At 42.9% G+C, this 21661-nt stretch overlaps 1 protein-coding gene across 4 annotated transcripts in view; it reads left to right on the top strand.

Moving 5' to 3' along the window:
• LOC140133095 (cadherin-9-like) overlaps positions 1-21661 on the top strand; it is a 126772-nt gene that overhangs the window by 71731 nt on the left and 33380 nt on the right. For all 4 annotated transcript variants that reach the window (XR_011855788.1, XM_072152745.1, XM_072152743.1 and 1 more), the window contains one exon: positions 11167-11286. Coding sequence is in view for 2 of the 4 variants with exons in the window: in XM_072152745.1 (XP_072008846.1) it covers positions 11167-11286 (120 nt within the window). In the remaining 2 variants the exon portion in view is untranslated. The remainder of the gene's footprint in view (positions 1-11166; positions 11287-21661) is intronic.

Genomic DNA, 21661 nt, shown 5'->3' on the forward strand with positions numbered 1-21661 from the left:
TGTTTTGCTGTGCCTAATGATATTCATCACTTGCAACTTTTTCATTTAGGCGCAAAACCGGGCGCAAAAACACTCCAGCCCAAAGGTGGCATTAAAGGAAACCTACCACTTGTAGTGGCAGGTTTCCGATGGCAATACCGGGCACCAGCTCAGGGTGAGCTGGTGCCGGAGCTTATTTTAGTTAGTGTTTTAAACCGCGGTATCGCGGTTTAAAACACTTTTTAAACTTTATAGCCGGCGCAGGCAGGTACGCGCTCGGCGCTTACCATGCGCGCGGCTCTCATTCACTTCCTATGTAGCCGCGTGCACGGTAAGCGCCGAGCGCGTACCTGCCTGCGCTGGCTATAACGTTTAAAAATAACTAAAATAAGCTCCGGCACCAGCTCACCCTGAGCTGGTGCCCGGTATTTCCATCGGAAACCTGCCACTACAAGTGGTAGGTTTCCTTTAACTGAGAAGAAAGCACTGAGCCCCTGTGCATAACAGCTCATTTATAGTAGCAAAGCTCAGCCAGACACTAGAACTAGACACTAGACACTAGAACAGATAATAGACACACTACATACACTATAGACAGGAGCTGCAGACTCTATTTACAGTTCATCACCTTCTATTTACAAAACATTCTGCAAAACGCTGAGCTCACAGCAAGAGCTCAGAACTTTGCATAATGTTGCAGGTATTACAGACAAGTGTCCCCCATGTAATTCTGCATGTAATTATCACCAGTGTGTCTGAGGGGGATACTGTGCAGAATTACATGGGTGCAGCAGGAGACCAGCACAGGGGGATCCCCTCTAGGAGAAGCCACTGCTGAGGAGGTCACTGGGTGCTGGGTGTCACACACCTGGGTGCTGCTGTGAGTGTTATCTTCATTCTGGGCTGTGGGAGAAGCAGAGAGGAGCTTGTAGCAGGATCACATGTAAGTGCCCGAATCTAACATTGCTCCGAAACTGCGCCGAAATTGCGCCGTTTAATAAACTGTGTTAAAGTAAAGTGATTAATAAGAGGCAGGAAATTACCTTATCACAGTTGGTGATAATTCTGGAAAAACAGTGCGCCAGAATTTAGGCGTAAATACTACACTTAGGCGCACAAAAGTAATAAATGTCATTGTAATAAGCACAAAAAAGACACACATTGCTTAAAAAGGCGCAAATAGATAGAAAAAAGACTATTGTTTGCTGTGATTAAAATGATTAAATAAATAAAACAATTATGCATGCATTACATTCAGGATGGTTACTGTTTGAACGCTCGCAGTTATTTTCTTCCTTACGCATGAATTCTAACTATAACAACTGCAGAAAGATTAATTTCACAACTGCCCCAAACAAAGTGAAGTATTGCATAGCGTGGGCATCCATTGTCACATTGATCTATGTTGCATATCTTATTATGTCAATGCATTAAATTGTGCTGGAAAAAATGCCTAATGTAATTGCTTGAAGAAAATATGGATCATAAATTAACACAGAAGATATAAATTAAGCAATTCAATTTAACACAAGATAGTTGGTAAGCTAAGAAATATGATATTTTGTTGTTTTTCTAAGGACTTTTTTTTATACTTGCTGTATATTTGAAGGTTTTAGATTTTAGAAAAGGGGCTGTAAAAGCAGATGAGAAATATGTTAAAATATTCTGTAACATTTTGAGTTACAGGGAAGGATATAATTATTTGATCCCTTGTTGATTTAATAAGTTTGCCTAGTAAAAAATTCATGAACAGTCTATAATTTTAAGGGTAGGTTAATTTTAAAGGACATCTATCACCAGGGGGGAGGATTGTAAACCATGCACAATGACATACTGGTGTGTGCCCCTCTGGTAGGACCTGCTCTTCTGTTAGATTCTTATGCCCTGGTTAAAAAAAAATGCTTTTAAATGTATGCAAATTAACCTGAGGGGCTACGGGTTCCATAGGTGTTAATGTAGCCTAGAGGCCCTCAAGCTAATTTACATAATTTTAAAAACTTTTTTCTTTTAACCAGGGCATACATAGCTAAAAGAATAACATGTCCTGCCAGAGGGGGCACACACCAGAATATCAGTGTGCTTACTTTACAATCCTTCATCCTGTTGGTAGATGTCCTTTAACATTGAGAGATCCAGAAAATCACGTTGTATAAATTATATAAATTTATGTGCATTTTGAAGTGAGATATATCTATCTGAGTGCTCTGGTGGTAAAAACCTTCTTGACAAGCACAGTAGTCCGATATTTTTTTGTAGCTGATGAAGTTTGCACATGTATCAGGAGGAATTTTGGTCCACACCTCTTTGCAGATCATCCCCAAATCATTAAGATTATGAGGCTGTCAGCTCCCTCCGAGGGGCGTAAATACAGTGGTAGCAGCCATAGCAGACGCTGTGAGGCCTGCATTGTCTGGGGGCCCCCAGCAGCCAACCTGGCACGCTAAAAAGTGGAGGATGTCCAACTTTATATACATATTATGCTTCACATTACAGTATATGTATACACATATGCTGTAACTATGATTTATATTAGCTTTATGTGTCTCCAATATATAGTGTGTGTATATACTGTATGTGTTTATATATGCTGTACCTTTGTATATGGAACTATATGTGTCTGTAGGCTCTATATGTGTCCTCATGAGTGTGGAAATGTGTGATTGTAGCTTGCATGTGTGAGTATGCAAATAGATATGTTTTTAAGTGGGAAGGTGGTCTCCATTCAGAAGCCTGGTATGTGGTCCTGACTCTCCTAGCTATGCCCCCGTTCCCTACATAAGTTTTCTATTTAATTAAGGTCTGGAGATTGGTTAGGCCCACTCTATTATTATTAAAGTGCTTATTTTGGGGCAATTTTTTGGTTGCCTTGGCTGAATGTTTTGGGTCATTGTCTTGCTGGAAGACCCAGCCATGACCCATTTTTAATGTCCTAGCGGAGGGAAGGAGGTTGTCACTCAGGATTTTATGGTACATGGTTCCATCCATTCTTCATGCTTGACAGTGGATATGGTGTTCTTTGGGTAAAATAAAGCATTTCTCTTCTTCCAGACACAGCAAATTGAGTTAATGGCAAAGAGCTCAATTTTTATCTCATCTGACCACAGCACATACTCGCAATTACTTACAGAATCCTTCAGGTGTTCATTGGCATATTTCAGATGGGCCCGTGCATGTGCCTTTTTGAGCAAGGGGGCCTTGTGGATTGCATATGGTTTTCTTGGTGACTGGGGTCCCAGCTGCTTTGAGATCATTAACAAGTTCTTCCCATGTAGTTTTATGCTGATCTCCTGCCTCATGATCAAGGACAATACATGATGTGAGATTTTGCATAGTAAATCAGATTAGTATTGTTTGACAGTAATTTTGTAATTTAATACCTGTAATGCAGGTAACAAGCAAATTAGGTGCCTCTAACTGGTCTATAGGAGCCAGAACTTTTAGAGGGGTATTTGAGGAATAAGCATATTTCATACTGAATTGAATTATTAAGATATAAGCTAAAATGTAAATAGTTTTATTATTTTTTTTCTCCCCTTAGAAAAATGTTGTGGACGAGCACTATACACATATAGGGTACATACACTATAAAAAAGAATTAAAATTCTGCTCATTGATTTTGACCCTGTGGAGAAGACACAGGACAGAAGATGGCCACTGGTCACATGTCCATATGAAATGTCCTGGACTTTCCTGGACAGAGCATGTGATTATCACTATGTTTGTCTGTAATCAATCGCTTTGCAGTGCATCCAGCATAGCCAGTGCTGTGGTGAGACGTCATCTCAGTGGAGCAATGTGCAGTGATGGCCGTTACACACATCATTACTATGGTAACAGAGCAGGACTGTCTGTTAGATAATCACTGGGAGCAGATTACTAGAGAGAGAAATTCTGTGACTTGTAGTATCCAGTGGCAGCCATCTTGGAGATATCCCCGCCTACTTTAAAAAGCCCATAAAAGCAAACCATTTAAGCTCCATTTTGTGATTAATGACATTGAGTTTTATTATATTCATTTACTTATAGCATTATGGGTTTTTCTATCAGACGTTCATATTGCCAGCATACTCCTTTAATGGTTGGTAATCCTTTTTAAAATGCAAATAAATTTATATAATTTATACAATATAATCCTCTGGATTTCTTTTCTATGCTATGTCCCAATGTTAAGATAAACCTACTCTTAAAATTGTATACTGTTCAGCTTCAGCCAGAAATTCAGCCAGGGATCAAATTATTTCCTTCACTGTATATCACTTACCTACTACATATAGTAAATATAATAAAGAATTTAAAAAAAATACAAAAACATTACTTATAAAGAGAGATTTTTTCATCATCATGATACATCACTGTTCAGTATATCATTGTATGGAACCATAAAACTGTGTCCAGAGTCTTCTATGGAGCTAACCCCAATATACATTTTATTGTTCTATGTGAAAGGAAATTAGAGATTTGCTCTTAGGAATGCCGAGCAAATTCTTTCGTACTTCTGCTAGTTTCAGGCTACTCCCTGCCACATTCTACCCTGGCAGAATGACACAGTAAATGTGTATGGCATATGTTCTATGTCTTTGTGAGTCAGTGTCACCATTATGCTACAAGGAACTGCTGTAGTGTGCAAATGAAAGTAATAGCAGTACAGTTTCATCACATATTATATGGAAACCATCATAAAAAAACTAAATGCTGAGCTCAACCCTGATAAGTAGGTGGTAGTGTTAATCACTGTATGGTGGTAGTGTTCCTCACTGTATGGCAGTAGTGTTTTTCACTGCATAGCAGTATTGTTACTCACTGTATGGGGGTAGAGTACTTCACTGAATGGGGGTAGTGTTCCTCACTGTATGTAGGTAGTGTTCCTCACTGTATGGCTGTAGTGTTCCTCACTGTATGGGCGTAGTTTTCCTCATTGTATGGAGGTAGTGTCCCTCATTGTATGGTGGTAGTGTTCCTCACTGTATGGCTGTATTCTTCACTGAATGGAGGTAGTGTTCCTCAATGTGTGGCGGTAGTGTTCCACACTGTATGGCTGTATACTTCACTGTGTAAAGGTAGTGTCCCTCACAGTATGGGGTTAACGTCCCTCACTGTATTGCTGTAGTGTCCCTCACTGTGTGGCGGTAGTGTCCCTTACTGTATGGCCATAGTGTTCCTCACCGTATGGCGGTAGTGTTCCTCAATGTATGGGGGTAGTGTTCCTCGCTGTATGGCAGTAAAGTCCTTCACTGTGTGGCGGTAGTGTCCCTTACTTTATGGCAGTAGTGTCCCTCCCTGTATGGGGGTATTGTTCCTCCCTGTATGGGGGTAGTCTCCCGCACAGTATGGGAGTAGTGTAGTAGTCCTCACTGTACAGCTGTATTCTTCACTGTATGGAGGTAGTGTTCCTCAATGTATGGGGGTAGTGTCCCTCACTGTGTAGTGGTAGTGTTCCTCACTGTATGGTGGTAGTGTTCCTCGCTGTATGGGGTTAGTGTTCCTCACTGTATAGGGGTAGTGTTCCTCACTGTATGGGGGTAGTGTTCCTCACTGTATGGCGGTAATGTTCCTCACTGTATGGGGGTAGTGTTCCTCACTGTATGGCGGTAATGTTCCTCACTGTATGGCGGTAGTGTTCCTCACTGTATGACGGTAGTATTCCTCACTGTATGGGGATAATGTTCCTCACGGTATGGCGGTAGTGTTCCTCACGGTATGGCGGTAGTGTTCCTCACGGTATGGCGGTAGTGTTCCTCACTGTATGGCGGTAGTGTTCCTCACTGTATGGCGGTAGTGTTTCTCACTGTATGGGGGTAGTGTTCCTCACTGTATGGGGGTAGTGTTCCTCACTGTATGGCGGTAGTGTTCCTCACTGTATGGCGGTAGTGTTTCTCACTGTATGGGGGTAGTGTTCCTCACTGTATGGGGGTAGTGTTCCTCACTGTATTGCAGTAGTATTCCTCACTGTATGGAAATAATGTTCCTCACTGTATGGGGGTAGTGTCCCTCACTGTATGGCGGTAGTGTTCCTCACTGTGTGGCGGTAGTGTTCCTCACTGTATGGCGGTAGCATTCCTCAGTGTATGGGGTTAGTGTCCCCCACTGTATGGCGGTAGTGTACCTCACTGTATGGCGGTAGTGTACCTCACTGTATGGCTGTATTCTTCACTGTATGAAGGTAGTGTTCCTCATTGTATGATTTTAACCCCATAGCGCAATAAGACGTACCCTTACGTCTTACTGCGCATGGGGGAGTATGAAGAGGGCTCAAGGGCTGAGCCCTCTTCATACTCACCGGGCATTTGCTTCATAATGAAGCAAACGCCCGTCGCTAACACCCTCGATCGGTGCTTGCACCGATCGCGGGTGTTAACCCTTTGATCGCCGCCGGCAAAGCTGCCGGCGGCATTAAAGAGCCGGCGGCGCGTGGGCGCCGCCATCCTGGCTCCGATCGTCACTCCCCGTGACGTCACCGGGGAGCGGCGATCCGTTGCCATGACAGCCTGGGATCACACAAAGATCCGAGGCTGTCATGATCGAGGCTATCTATTACAATGTGCGATCTGCACATTGTAATAGATGGTATGCAAATTCCCCATATACTGCCATACTGTAGTATGGCAGTATATGGTAGGTTCAATCAGACAACCTAGGGTTAAAGTACCCTAGGGAGTCTGAAAAATAGTAAAAAAATTAAATAAAAAAAAGTAAAAAAAAAAAATTATATTAAAAAAACATAAAAAGTCAAATCACCCCCCCTTTCCCTAGAACTGATATAAATATAAATAAACCGTAAAAATCATAAACACTTTAGCTATCGCCGCGTCCAAAAAAGCCCGATCTATCAAAATATAATAACCGTTTTTCACTGCGTTTAACCCCGTAGCGGAAAATAGCGCCCGAAGTCGCAAATGGCATTTTTTTGCCATTTTGAAAAATAGAAAAAATTCTATAAAAAGTGATCAAAAGGTTGCACAGTCCTAAAAATAGAAGCATTGAAAACGTCATCAGAAGTCACAAAAAATGACACCACTCACAGCTCTGTACACCAAAGTATGAAAAAGTTATTAGCGCAAGAACACGGCAAAATGAAGAACTTTTTTTCTGTACAGGAGGTTTTAATTTTTGTAAATGTATGAAAACATTATAAAACCTATACAAATTTGGTATCCCCGTGATCGTATTGACCCAATGAATGAAATAGACCTGTCATTTGGGGCGCACAGTGAAAGCTGTAAAAACCAAGTCCACAAGAAATGGCGCAAATGTGTTTTTTCATCATTTTCACTGCATTTAGAATTTTTTTCCTGCTTCCCAGTACACGGCATGGAATATTTAATACCATCACTACGAAGTGCAATTTGTTACGCAGAAAATAAGCCATCACATAGCTCTGTACACAGAAAAATAAAAAAGTTATAGATTTTTGAAGGTGGGGAGTGAAAAATAAAAACGCAAAAACGAAAAAGGGCCTGGTCCTTCACTGTATGGGGGTAGTGTTCTTCACTGTATAGCAGTTGTGTTCCTCACTGTATGGCTGTAGTGTCCCTCATAGTATGATGGTAGTATTCCTCACTGTATGGGGATAATATTCCTCACGGTATGGGGATAATATTTCTCACGGTATGGGGTAGTGTTCATCACTATATGGCAGAAGTGTTTCTTACTGTATGGCGGTAGTGTTCCTCACTATATGGAGGTAGTGTTTCTCACTGTATGGCGGTAGTGTTCCTCCCAGTATGGCGGTAGTGTTCCTCACTATGTGGAGGTAGTGTTCCTCACTGTATGGGGGTAGTGTTCCTCACTGTATTGGGGATAGTGTTCCTCACTGTATTGGGGACAGTGTTCCTCACTGTATTGGGGATAGTGTTCCTCACTGTATGGGGGTAGTATTCATCACTGTATGGCGGTAGTGTTCCTCACTGTATGGGGTTAGTGTCCCTCACTGTATGGCGGTAGTGTATCTCACTGTATGGCTGTATTCTTCACTGTATGGAGGTAGTGTTCCTCATTGTATGATTTTAATATTACCTCACTGTATGGGGGAAGTGTTCCTTACTGCATGGGGGTAGTGTTTTTCACTGTATGGCGGTTGTGTTCCTCACTGTATGGCAGTAGTGTCCCTCATAGTATGATGGTAGTGTTCCTCACTGTATGGCGGTAGTGTTCCCCACTGTATGGCTGTATTCCTCACTGTATGGTTGTAGTGTTCCTCACTGTATGGAGGTAGTGTCCCTCACTGTATGGAGGTAGTGTCCCTCACTGTATGGCTGTATTCCTCACTGTATGGCGGGAGTGTCCCTCTTAATATGATGTACTGTTCCTCACTGTATGGCGGTAGTGTTCCTCACTGTATGGCTGTATTCCTCACTGTATGGCGGGAGTGTCCCTCTTAATATGATGTACTGTTCCTCACTGTATGGCGGTAGTGTTCCTCACTGTATAGCGGTAGTGTTCCACACTGTATGGTGGTAGTGTTCCACACTGTATGGTGGTAGTGTTCCTCACTGTATGGCGGTAGTGTTCCTCACTGTATGGCGGTAGTGTTCCCCACTATATGGCGGTAGTGTTCCTCACTATATGACGGTAGTGTTCCTCACTGTATGGAGGTGTGGGCGGTGTCATTTTTTGCGACTTTTGATGTAGTTTTCATAGCTATCATTTTAACCACTTGCGACATGTGACGTAATACTACATCACCTGCCGGTTGCGGGTTCATGGAGAGGGCCCAGCCCCTAGCATATTACAGCAAAGGCTTACTGATAACACCCGCGATCGGTATTGGCATGAGAAGGAAAATCCCCATATACTGCCATACAGTAGCGTGGAAGTATATGGTAGGATTGATTAGAAAATTGAAGGTTAAAGAAACCTCGGGAGTCTGAAAAATAGTAAAAATAAAAAAGTTAAAATAAAATTATAATAAAAAACATAAAAATTCAAATCGTCCTTTGAACTGATATAAATAAACAGTAAAAATTATCAACACATTAGGTATCGATGGTCCAAAAAGGCCCGATTTATCAAAATATTTAAACTTTTTTTCACTGCGTTTAATCACGGAAAAGAGCGCCCAAAGCCGAAAATGGTACTTTTTTGCCATTTTGAAAAATGTAAAGATTTCTATAAAAAGTGATCAAAAGGCCGTACAGTCCTAAAAATTATAACATTGAAAACATCATCAAAAGTCACAAAAAATGACACCTCCCAAAGCTCTGTACACCAAAGTCTAAAAAAGCTATTAGCGCCAGAATATGGCAAAATCCCTCAAATTTTCTCTGTACAGGAGGTTTAAATTTTTGTAAATGTATGAAAACATTATCAAACATATACAAATTTCGTATCCCCGTAATCGTACCGACCCAAAGAATAAAGAAGACATGTCATTTGGGGCGTGCAGTGAAATCTGTAAAATCCAAGCAAATGCGTTTTTTTTTAACCAATTACACTGCATTTGGTATTTTTTCTTGCTTCCCAATACACGCGTGGAATATTAAATACCACCATTTTTTAGTGTAATTTATTACGCTGAAAATAAGCCATGACACAGCTCTGTACATGGAAAAATAAAAAAAGTTGTAGATTTTTGAAGGTTGAGTGAAAAATGAAAATGCAAAACGAAAAAGGACTGTGGCGGGAAGGGGCTAAAGACTGTCTGATCTTTTAATCACTTTTTATTGAATTTTTTATAGTTTTCAAAATGACAAAAAAGTGCCATTTAAGACTTTGGGTGCTATTTTATGTTACGCGGTTGAACACTGTGAAAAATCGTTTTATTTTGATAGATCGGGCATTTTCGGATGCGGCAATAGCTAATGTGTTAAGATTTTTACTGTTTATTTTTTTTTATATCAGTTGTAGGGAAAGCGGGGTGATTTGAATTTTTATGTTTTTTTATTATAATTTTTTAAAACTTTTCTTTATTTTTACTATTTTTCAGACTCCTTAGGGTATTTTAACCCTGGGTTGTCTGATCAATACTATCATATACTGCCATACTACAGTAATTTCACATTGTAATGAAAGGGTTGAACTGAGGCAACCTCTGGTCTCCGGAAGACCCAGGCGATGGCGATGGATCTCCGCTCCCCAATGACGTTACATGGAGTGACGATTCTTGGCAAGATGGCTGCGCTTATGCGCTGTTGACACCCGTGATCGGTGCTAGCACCAACTGCAGGTGTTACCGATAAGCCTTTGCTGAAATATGCAGCAAAGACTTACCAGCTATGGAGAGGGCTGCACTGCACCCAGCATGTGACATACCGTTACGTCTCATGTCGTGATTCCTTATGATTTGATTCAGTTTGAATTGAATTTGGCAAATTGGGTTGAATCGAATTTACATAAATTCGTCCATCTCTAACAGTGAGTCATACCATTGTGTATTTTGTTACATGTAGCATGACTGTAAAAAAATGCATTTATTTTACAGCATTGTAGCCTTACTTGGAACACTCTGGCACACTGCCCCTTCCATCTGCCTTTGAGTCATGGCTGTAGTAGGCTACTGTTTGTATACTAAAGCAAGTGCTCAGTAGGGAGGAAATGTACAGTAGTACAGTGAAGATATCACACAGACCACAGCAACAGAGTGCTCCAAGTAATTGGGTGCACTGAACACAGACCACAATTTACCAGAACTAAATTTTTTACGGTATCCATTTACCTTTTGTATGTGGAAAAATGTGATGAAGGGGTTGTCCACTTTAAACAAATAATTGATATTGTTTGTGTTAATTAATTAACACAATTTTCCAAGATACTTTCTATAGCAATTTTTCATGTTTTTCTAGATATCTGCTTACTGACATTCAACAATCTTCATTATTTCCGTCCACTGGATAAAAATCAATCCATGGTCTTTTGATATTACACAGTCTTGCGGCACTTTAGTATCAAAGAGGGTGATCAGAGCGATGTCATGTTGTGCATTTGTGTGACATCAAATGATGAAGCACTGTTTTTTGTCTGCATGAAGCAAACTATGAAACAGGAAGTATATAGGAAACAAACTCTTCATTACACAAACAATATAACTTATTTGCTGAGTGGACAAGTCATTTTCTGTCTTAGTATATTCGCTTCTAATTTCATGTCATAAGTTTCACTGTACTGTATAGTTTTCTAAAAATGTACATTTTTTTTATCGATGACTATTACAATTGTATATTACATACAATTATATATTACAATTTTTTGCAGGCACCACAGTCATTCAGGTAACCGCCCTAGATGCTGATGATCCTTCATATGGAAATAGTGCTAGAATTGTATATAGTATCCTCCAAGGACAGCCATATTTTTCTGTTGATCCAGATACAGGTTTGTACTAAAATATTTAAATAATGATATGTATTTGCTTCTCAACTCAGGGATAAATTATTATTATATTTCTACCTGATAATGCAAACATTACTTTAATTGTCTTTATTTCAAAAACCTACACAAAACTGTTTTTACTGTGCATAAGGCTACATTCACACACGTGTATGGGGGACATATATACGGCCGACATATGTACGGCCTATATACGTCCCCCATACACTTCTATGGGCACTTCACGTGCGGCACCGTACCGCTCCGTAGCCCGGGAAAAGATAGGACATGTTCTATCTTTTCCCGTGATACGGTGCCGTGCGCTGTATCTTCCTATGGAGAGGGGCGGAGGTGAGCACCGCTCATCCCCTGCTCTTCTCCGCAGCGCCGATGTATGCCCGCCGTACCGTAGTACATTGTGTGAATGTAGCCTAAGGTGCGTATTTCCATGTCCAGAGTATCTTTGTCAGACAGTAAGGAGTTAAAATGACACTGTGAATACTACACATCCGCCAGGTGGAAAAACACTGAATCAGTATTGAAAACATACCTAGAGATTCAAAATTTTTAAACTTATCTGATTTTTAGTGTTGAAAAATGAGCTCTTTACTAATGTTCAAATAATATTTAGGAGTGCGGGTGCCAAGTTCGTTTCCTCCAGATACTTATTTGATCCTTATGTGCAACTGAAAACTCACCTAATTAATTTTTGTATATTTTGTTTAACTTTAATTATACTAAATGGATGTAAAAGAACTGCACTACGGGAAGGGACACAGTACTTCTCTGCCAGAATGTATGGCACAGGCTTACAAGCAAAGCCGGTGTCTCAAACAAAGTGTATCAGTTGTATAGTACATTCTCCACACAGTTGGACACAACTCAACTTTTTACATGCCACATCCTTCAATCAGATGCCACTTTGGGAGGATATGTTTATTACTATGGCAGTAATGGGGTCCATTCAACGACCCTGGTGCTGCTTATGCCAATGCATGCCAGATCCTGCTTCTGGCAGGACCTAACATTGTAACTGTCACCCCATGCTCAAACATTTGTCAACAGTAACAATGCACTGCAACATCAGTATTGCAGTGTATAACTTGTTTTAGTATAAGTGTGTGAAAAAAAGAAACAAAAATGTCGAAGTTCCCAAACACCACATTTCCACATAATAATCAAATAGAATTGTAAAAGACAGAACCACTAATATATTTTTTCATGCTGCATCTATATCAGTCTGTACAATAAACACAAACCATTACTGGAGCCGCACAGAGAAATCATCCACAAAATAAGATAAAACAACCCTCACCAAAAATTGTTTTTTTTCATCAAAACCCTTCACAAAAATAAACATTATGAAAATGGACCGATTAAAACATAACGAATAATTTTTGTCTGATGATGCAATGAAATCATTTAAACATTACCCCAGATGTTGCTCAGGTATTACAGCTCATCCAGGCTGTGACATTTATGCAAGCTATGTCAACAAGGTTAGCTGCATCTCTCAGCACAGTATCCAAGCATGGAGCACATAACAAGAGACTGACTGGTATACCAAGGGATGTAAGAGAGCAACAGCCCAGCAGCAGGACTGCTCCTCCTTTGTGCAAGAAGAACATGAGAAATAATGTAAATTGACTTCCAGCAGGATACTACTACACATGTGTCTGCTCAAACTGTACACAAGTAGGTCTGTTTTTCCAATGTCATAGAAAAATCTTTATTTATACTCATTACAAAGTATACAATGATAATTCATGATATACATATATGTAGATCTCTTAAACCCACCCCTTGCCATATCGAAGAAGAAAAAAAATAATAAAAAAATAAATAAAACTAAATAAATACATTTTAACTAAATTTAAATAACTTTAATATCCTTTTTGGATATGCAGTCCACATTACTTCAAACCTTTTAATTTTTTTCAAAATGATATACTTTTCTCTCATTGCATATTGATCTCTAATTTTATCCATAATTCTATAGTAGGAGTCTCTGAAGACAGCCTAAATAAGTTATTAGGCTCCATAATCTTGTGCTTTAAGCTCCTTGTTACCAGTATTAGTTTTAGTATTGCCAACATTTCTTTATTTACCTCTTCTCGCACCATGACATACTATAATATTGTCCATATAGAGAACATGGCACACACCAAATTCATGCTTTTACATTTTTATTCCAGTGAATATATCACAAAGCATAACCTTCACCGTAATATATGAATACATAATGAAAAATTATACAGATCACATATATGAGGCTGAAACGTCATAAATAGAGAAAGGCGAGGACTAAAATGCTCGAGTGCTCGTTACTCGAGTCAAACTTTTTCCGATGCTCGAGTGCTTGTTTTGAATAACAACCCCCATTGAAGTCAATGGGAGACTCGAGCATTTCTCAAGGGGACCAATAAAATGTGTCATTTTATTGAGAAATAAGGAAGTCAGTCCTGTTTCTTCGTTTTTTTTATTCAATGGAATATTCGTGGAACTTCAAAAAAGAGAGTGACCCATGTTAAACATCTGCAATGTGTTCTTCACACATATTGTTCTTCACATACTATTGTGAAGAACACCTTTCTGCACTCATGTCTTCTGATAAGTGAGCAGATGTATGGAAACATCTGCAATGTGTTCTTCACTGTGTTCACTGTGTTCTTCACTTAAATGATCCTTAAGTGAAAGCTCATTCTCGAGCAGGCCAAATGGTCGTCCGAGCACGAGTATGCTCGCTGATCTCCAGTCATAAAATATATGTGATCTGTATAATTTTTCTTGTGTATTCATATATTACGGTGAAGGCTATGCTTTGTAATATGTTCACTGGAATAAAAAGGTAAAAACTTGAATTTGGTGTGTGCCATGTTCTCTATATGGATGAAGTTGGATTGATAATTCTACATCGAGCACTACCCCTTAACAGTGAGCCATCACTATTGTTCTACGTGCCGTTTACTATAATGTTGTGGCACTGTTGGGGTTGTATGGAGAGAACTCACAGGCAGCTGCAGTTAAACTGTTAAGTACTGCGGTCAAACCCACGGTACCTACCAGGGGATGACGTCACAGTGGGGCACTTTTCAAAATAAACTCCTTTGGATTATTTTCATCAAGCAAAGTCTGGTTGTGCATTGAAAAACCTATGCCTCACATATGGTGTCAGAAGTGGGATTCCATTTGAGTATTTCTCCAAGTACTCCTATTTAAAAAAACAGAAGAGATATGTACAAGACTCGTTCTTGGTGCATTAAACCAAAAGAAACTGTGCCTGCAAAGCGAGTTTCTGCAAGTAACTCCAGAAAGATGGAAAATCCATGTGCCAGACCTAAAATCAGGCTGTCTGCAGAGAAAGAGGAGGAATCAAAGGTCCAGGGAGCTGCTGCTGCTGCTTCATTAACTCCAGGTGTGACCAAACCTCCTGAAAAGACTTTACCTGAGAACATTGCTGACCTGATGAAATGGTTAACTGTGCAGCAGATTGAAGCAGAAAAAAGGCAAATGGAGGAGATCAGGAGAAACCGTGAAGAAACGTCAAGATGAACGCTGGAGGGAACTGTTGCAGACATTAACATTGGAACGGCAAGCTGTTTCACCGCCTCATTGAGGCATATTTGACGAATTTGAAAGGATTGCAAGCACATGTCAGTGGCCTAAGGAACACTGGGTGGTACCTTACTGGACAAGCTCAGCTGGTGTAAAGCCACATGGACATACTCAAGACTTGTACTCAAAATGGATGAAGCCGGAGACCAGAACTGTTCAACAGATCAGTGAAGTTATTGTACTTGAACAGTTTCTACACATTCTTCCAGCTGATGTTCATGACTGGGTTCAAAAACATAGACCCAAAGATGCTAAAAATTTAATTGGCACATGACTTTCTACTTGCAAAAAGAGACATACAGAAATCTGCAATTGGGCAATCCAGAAAGTCCCATATGATCTCTGGAGGTAGAGGACAAGAAGCTAGCACACCAAAGAATGTGCTATATCTGTCAGGTTAAGGGTCATGTAGCCAAATTTTGCCCAAGGAAGAGCATTAAAAGCCAAGCATCTACATCTTTTTCCGCCTTCAGTGACTTTATCCAGCTAGTTCAAATTAACTGACATACTGTGGATGCCTTGCTGGATTCTGGAAGTAAATTAAGCCTGGTGAAAGAGAATTTGATAACCAGTAAGATGGACTTTCCCAAAGTACTGATTACCTGTGTTCTTGGAGATACAAAAAATTACTCAACATCGAATGTTCAACTACAGGTGGATGGAAAATGTTCTCTATGCCAGCAGTTGTTGATCCTAGACTAAAAGTTCCGGTGATCCTTGGTAGAATTACACCTGGATTTGATGACTTGCTATTAGGAGAACATTATTTGTCTACTGTGACTACTAGAGCTCAAGCAAAGGTGCAAGACAAAGCAGAGACTTTGGAGGACAACTTTCTGTTTCATGAGGACATTATGGAGCCACCATCATTAAAACGTCAGCATGTTCCAGAACAGGTCTTCAGAAAGAGACTTTCCCAGGATGGCAAGTATAAAAATGTTGAACTCTGGGACACTGATATTTCATTGCGGCAGAAACAGGACGCTGGCATTAAGCCGTTATATAAGGTAGATTTAAAAAACTGTAAAGAAGTTGAAAAAAGTTTTAAACAGCCTGCTACACCCGTTTTTCTAGATGAATATAATATTCTGTATAGAGTGTGTAGTCACCCAAAGACAGGAGAACAAGTCAAACAGTTGGTTGTGCCAGAAAGATTCAGATCACATATTTTGAACCTGTCACATAACGTTCTTATTGCTGGTCACATGGATTATAAGAAGACATTGGCCAGGGTACTTTATCGATTTTATTGGCCTGGTGTTTATGATGCAATAACCGATTATTGTCGTAAGTGCCCTGTATGCCAATACACTGCTTCTGTCCCTCCTAAAGCACAGCTTATACTCTTGCCAGTAGTTGATGAACCATTTCATACCGTTGGCATGGATATTATTGGTCCATTAGAGAAGAGTTCCAAAGGTAACCGCTTTATTCTTACCATTGTAGATTACAGTACCAAGTACTAGAGATGGGCGAATCGATTCTAATGATTCTAACTTCGGTTAGAATTTCAGGAAAAATTCGATTCGCCACGAAGCCGAAGTTTATGCTGATTCGCGGGAACGAAGTTGTTTTTTTCCCCCTCATGTTTCTGCTAAATGGGCACGAGAACAACATGCTACATGGGGCAGAGAACTCTGGGAAGGAGAATGGAACACCCCCGATGACATCTGCAGACCTGTAAGCCAATCAGCGACCGGCAGGCTTATGTGAGGTCACACAGCCCTATAAAATCCAGCCATTTTCTATCTCAGCACTTCACACTTCATGTTGTAGCGTCCAGCTGCTGTTATTGTGCTGTGTGATTCTTGCTGCAATCCCTTGCTGTTCTCTAAGCTGGATCTGTATACCCCAAAATAGCAGTTCTATTTAGTGACAAAATCGAATGGGAAGAAATCTGTTTGACTTTCATGCATCTGCAGTAGCGATTGGTGGACCAATCCCTGGTTGTTCTTTAAGGGGGATCTGTATACCCCAAATAGCAGTTCTATTTAGTGACAAAATCGAATAGGAAGAAATCTGTTTGACATTCAAGCATCTAAAGTAGTGAGCTGTCAGTTGTGGGGTATCTGTATAACGCACATTGCAATACCTTTTGGGGGCTCTAGTTTACAGCCAGATTTACGTGTCAAATCCTAGTAGTTTATAAACCACTATGTCAGACAGAGAGGTGGCAGAAGGAGCAGGCAGAGGTGACAGCACAGTAAGGGGATGTCGCAGCAGGGGTGACTCTATGAGGCCAGAACTGCCGTTGTCATCTAGTGGCAGTGTGTTGATCAACAACCCAAAGGTTGTTGAATGGTTGACTAGGTCATCCAATTCCTCAAATATACCATCTGACAACCCCAGCCAAGAGTCCGTAGGTTCCTCTAATACAACAATTAGTTGGTATGGCCCAGGAGCAGGTCAGCGGCCCTCACCTGTCCTTAACCAGGCTCTGTCCTGTTCCTTTCCTGCAGCCAGAGAGCTACTAGGTGGTCTGGGCTCCGTGCCACTATTCAGCGAGGTCAAAGTGTTTGAGGACAGTCAGCAGCTGCTTTGCAGTGAAGAGGTGGGACAGACTTCCACTGCTTCCTGCAGTAGGCAGGCTGTGCATACTGACTTCGGTGAGGAGAGTAGCAGTGACCGGGAAACGCAAATTGACGATGATGTAGGCGATCGTACTTGGGAGCCGGGTGTAGCAGGGGATTCATCATCGTCGGGCGAAGAGAGTGTCAGCTTGCGGAGCAGGCAGCAAGTTGCTACTGTGGCTGTGAGTCAGCAGGGTGGCAGAAGTGCGAGGACGGGAGACAAACGTCCGCGGGGTACAAATCCCGATTCGCAGGCCCAAATAAGCAGTGGCACAGGGGCTCAGCGAGGCAGCGGTGGTAGTAGTCGCTCAGTGCAGAGTGTTGGCGGTAAAATTACCACCTCGGTGGTGTGGCATTTTTTTGTAAAGACACCAGAGGAGCCGAGCATGGGTATATGTCGTATCTGCGGGCAGAAAGTGAAGCGTGGCCAGGGAGCTAACCTTGGCACCACGGCCCTGCGCCAACACAAGCAGCATCACCATCCAATGGACTGGGAGAAACTGGAGTCAGATGCGGTCCATTCTGTAGGCGCAGCAACAGCAACAGCTGTTTCAGCAAGTCAAGGCTCCAGCACCTCTGCCAAAGGGAGCTGTTTGTCTTTGACATCATCTCCCGGTCCAGATGCTCCTGCTCCTTGCTACGCATGGCGCCAGCAGTCGTTGAGCGAGACGATTACAAAAAGACAACTCTATGCGTTCAGCCATCCTAAGGTGCAGAAGCTGACCGTGATCTTGTTGAAGTTGTTGGTACTGCAGTCTCTCCCTTTCCAAGTCGTGGACTCTGCACCCTTCAGAGAACTAATGGCTTGTGCCGAACCGAGGTGGAGAGTTCCAAGCCGCAATTATTTTTCCAAACAGGCCAGCCCTTCACCAGTATGTACAACAGAAGGTGGGCCAGTCCTTGAGCTTATCAGTTTATTCCAAGGTGCACGGCAGCGCGGACATGTGGAGCTGTAATTATGGTCAGGGCCAGTATATGTCTTTACGGCCCAGTGGGTGGATGTGCTTCTTGCCCAGCCACACCAACAACTTCAACAAGAGACGGTGCTTTCTCCTCCACATTGTCAAACTGCTGCTCCTGCGACAGTGTCCGCCTCCTCCTCCTCCTTCTCCACCACGCAGTTCTACACCTGGTTTGCCTGGGTGAACAAAGTCACACAGGGGAGGAACTGCTCCGTGTCAAGCAAGAAGAAATCAATGTGTGGCTTTCTCCGCGACAACTAAAAATCTGAACCATGGTGACAGACAATGGGAGGAACACGGTGTCCGCTCTGCCCCGAGGAGGGATGGTCCATGTGCCCTGCATGGCGCACGTGTTCAATCTGGTAGTCAGCAAGTTCCTGAAGTCTTACACCCATCTGCAAGACATTCTAAAAATGGCCAGGACAGTGTGCACGCACTTCTGCCATTCTTACAAAGCCAAGCACGCCCTCGTCGAGTTGCAGCACCAGAACCGCCTACCCCAACATAGTCTGATATGCGATGTTTCCACCCGTTGCAATTCCAGCCTCCATATGTTAGACCGCCTGTATGAACAGAGAAAAGCCATTAATGATTTTTTGATGCAAGCAGACCGTAGTACTCCCCTGTGTAACTTTGATGTCAGCCAGTGGCAGCTCATGCGTGACACCTGCCGTTTGCTCAGGCCTTTTGAAGAGACCACGTTATTTGTCAGTCACCAGGACTGCGGGATGAATAACGTGATTCCACTGCTTCATGTCCTGGAACGCATGCTGCAAAATCTGTCTGGTCAGGGCATTGGAGAAGTGGAGACTACATCTCATGGCCACATGAGTCCGCTGGGGGCTGAACTGGAGGAGGATGAGGAGGACATTGGAGCACAAGCAGAGTCTGGTGCAATTTGTGGTTTTTCTACTCAGGTGACAGGAGAGGAGGAGCAGAAGCATCCGGAGGAGGTAGAAGACGAGGCAGATGACCCAGAAGCACCGTAGCAGTATACTGTGGATATGGAGACCGGGAGTCCCTCAGAGTCACTTGCGCAGATGGCCCGCAGCATGCTGCTTTGCCTAACTAGTGACAGCCGAATAGTCAACATCTGGCATAGGGATGACTTTTGGCTCTACACCCTCTTGGACCCTCGCTACCGGTCCAAAATGGGTGACTTTTTTCCTGCTGCTGAGAGGAAGGAACAACTGGCATACTATAGAGAAATACTGAGCACACAGTTGGCCGCTGCCTATGTGCGCCATTGTCCATCCTCTGTCAGGTCTGACCGGGGGATTCTTGGCAGTCATTGCTCACGTACTACTACCACGGCTGCTGTGGGGAGCTGGGGGGGGGGTAGGAGCAGTAGCAGTTCCATCAACATTCGCTTAAGTCTGGATTCCTTAATGAGAAATTTCCTTCACCCGCCTAGTGAGGAGGGTAGCCGCCACCGGCAGCAGCAGCAGGACATGAGGCAGACCCTGCACCAGCAGGTGGTGGCCTACTTGGACAGCACTTTACCACCTGAGGTAGAGGATCCCATGGTCTACTGGGCAGCCAAACTTTATGCGTGGCCGCAACTTGCAGAGTTTGCAGTAGAGAAGCTGTCCTGCCCGGCCAGTAGTGTGGCATCAGAGCGGATGTTCAGAGTGGCGGGGGCCTTCGTTACCCCCAGGAGAATCCGCTTGTCCATCCGTAATGTGGAGAGACTGACCTTTGTCAAGATGAATCAGGCTTGGATCGGATTTCAACTCACCAATGCCTAATGCATCGGATTAGATCAGCCATGACGCCTCCTCCAAACGTTGAGAAATGAGTCGGGGTTCTAACTACCTGCCTCAGCTACTATTCTGATGCTGCCACCCGTCTGATGCCACACATCTGCTGCTAGTTGCACCATCTGCCTCCTACCATCTTTACCAGGGACTGGAATTGTCCTCCATCTCCACACTATATCATGGTGCCACTCTTCAGGCTCCTGCTGCTTCTGATGCCACCTTCACACTATATCATTGTGCCACTCTGCGGGCTCCTGCTGCTGCTGCTTCTGATGCTACCTTCACACTATATCATTGTACCACTTTGCGGACTCCTGCTGCTTCTGATGCCACCAGCACACTATATCATTGTGCCACTCTGTGGGATCCTCCTGCTTCTGATGCCACCAACACACTATATCATTGTCCCACTCTGGTGCTCCTGCTGCTGCTACTGATGCCACCTTCACACTATATCATTGTGCCACTCTGCGGGCTCCTGCTGCTACTGATGCCACCTTCACACTATTTCATTGTGCCACTCTGCATGCTCCTGCTGCTGCTGCTTTTGATGCCACCAACACACTATATAATTGTGCCACTCTGCCGCTCCTGCTGCTTCTGATGCCACCTTCACACTATATCAATGTGCCACTCTGCGGGCTCCTGCTGCTGCTGCTTCTGATGCCGCCTTCACACTATATCATTGTACCACTCTGCGGACTCCTACTGCTTCTGATGCCACCAGCACACTATATCATTGTGCCACTCTGTGGGCTCCTCCTGCTGCTACTACTGATGCCACCTCCACACTATATCATTTTGCCACTCTGCGGGCTCCTGCTGCTGCTTCTGATGCCGCCTTCACACTATATCATTGTACCACTCTGCGGGCTCCTGCTGCTTCTGTTGCCACCAACACACTATATCATTGTGCCACTATGTGGGCCCCTCCTGCTGCTGCTGCTACTGATGGCACCTTCATACTATATCATTGTGCCACTCTGTTGGCCCCTGCTGCTACTGATGCCACCTTCACACTATATCATTGTGCCACTCTGCGGGCCCCTGCTGCTTCTAATGCCACCTTCACACTATAACATTGTGCCACTCTGCGGGCTCCTGCTGCTGCTGCTGCTACTGATGCCACCAACACACTATATCATTGTGCCACTCTGCAGGCTCCTGCTGCTTCTGATGCCGCCTTCACACTATATCATTGTACCACTCTGCGGACTCCTACTGCTTCTGATGCCACCAGCACACTATATCATTGTGCCACTCTGTGGGCTCCTCCTGCTGCTACTACTGATGCCACCTCCACACTATATCATTTTGCCACTCTGCGGGCTCCTGCTGCTGCTTCTGATGCCGCCTTCACACTATATCATTGTACCACTCTGCGGGCTCCTGCTGCTTCTGTTGCCACCAACACACTATATCATTGTTCCACTATGTGGGCCCCTCCTGCTGCTGCTGCTACTGATGGCACCTT

Source organism: Engystomops pustulosus, chromosome 5, assembly GCF_040894005.1.
Source record: "Engystomops pustulosus chromosome 5, aEngPut4.maternal, whole genome shotgun sequence".
Lineage (NCBI taxonomy): Eukaryota > Metazoa > Chordata > Amphibia > Anura > Leptodactylidae > Engystomops > Engystomops pustulosus.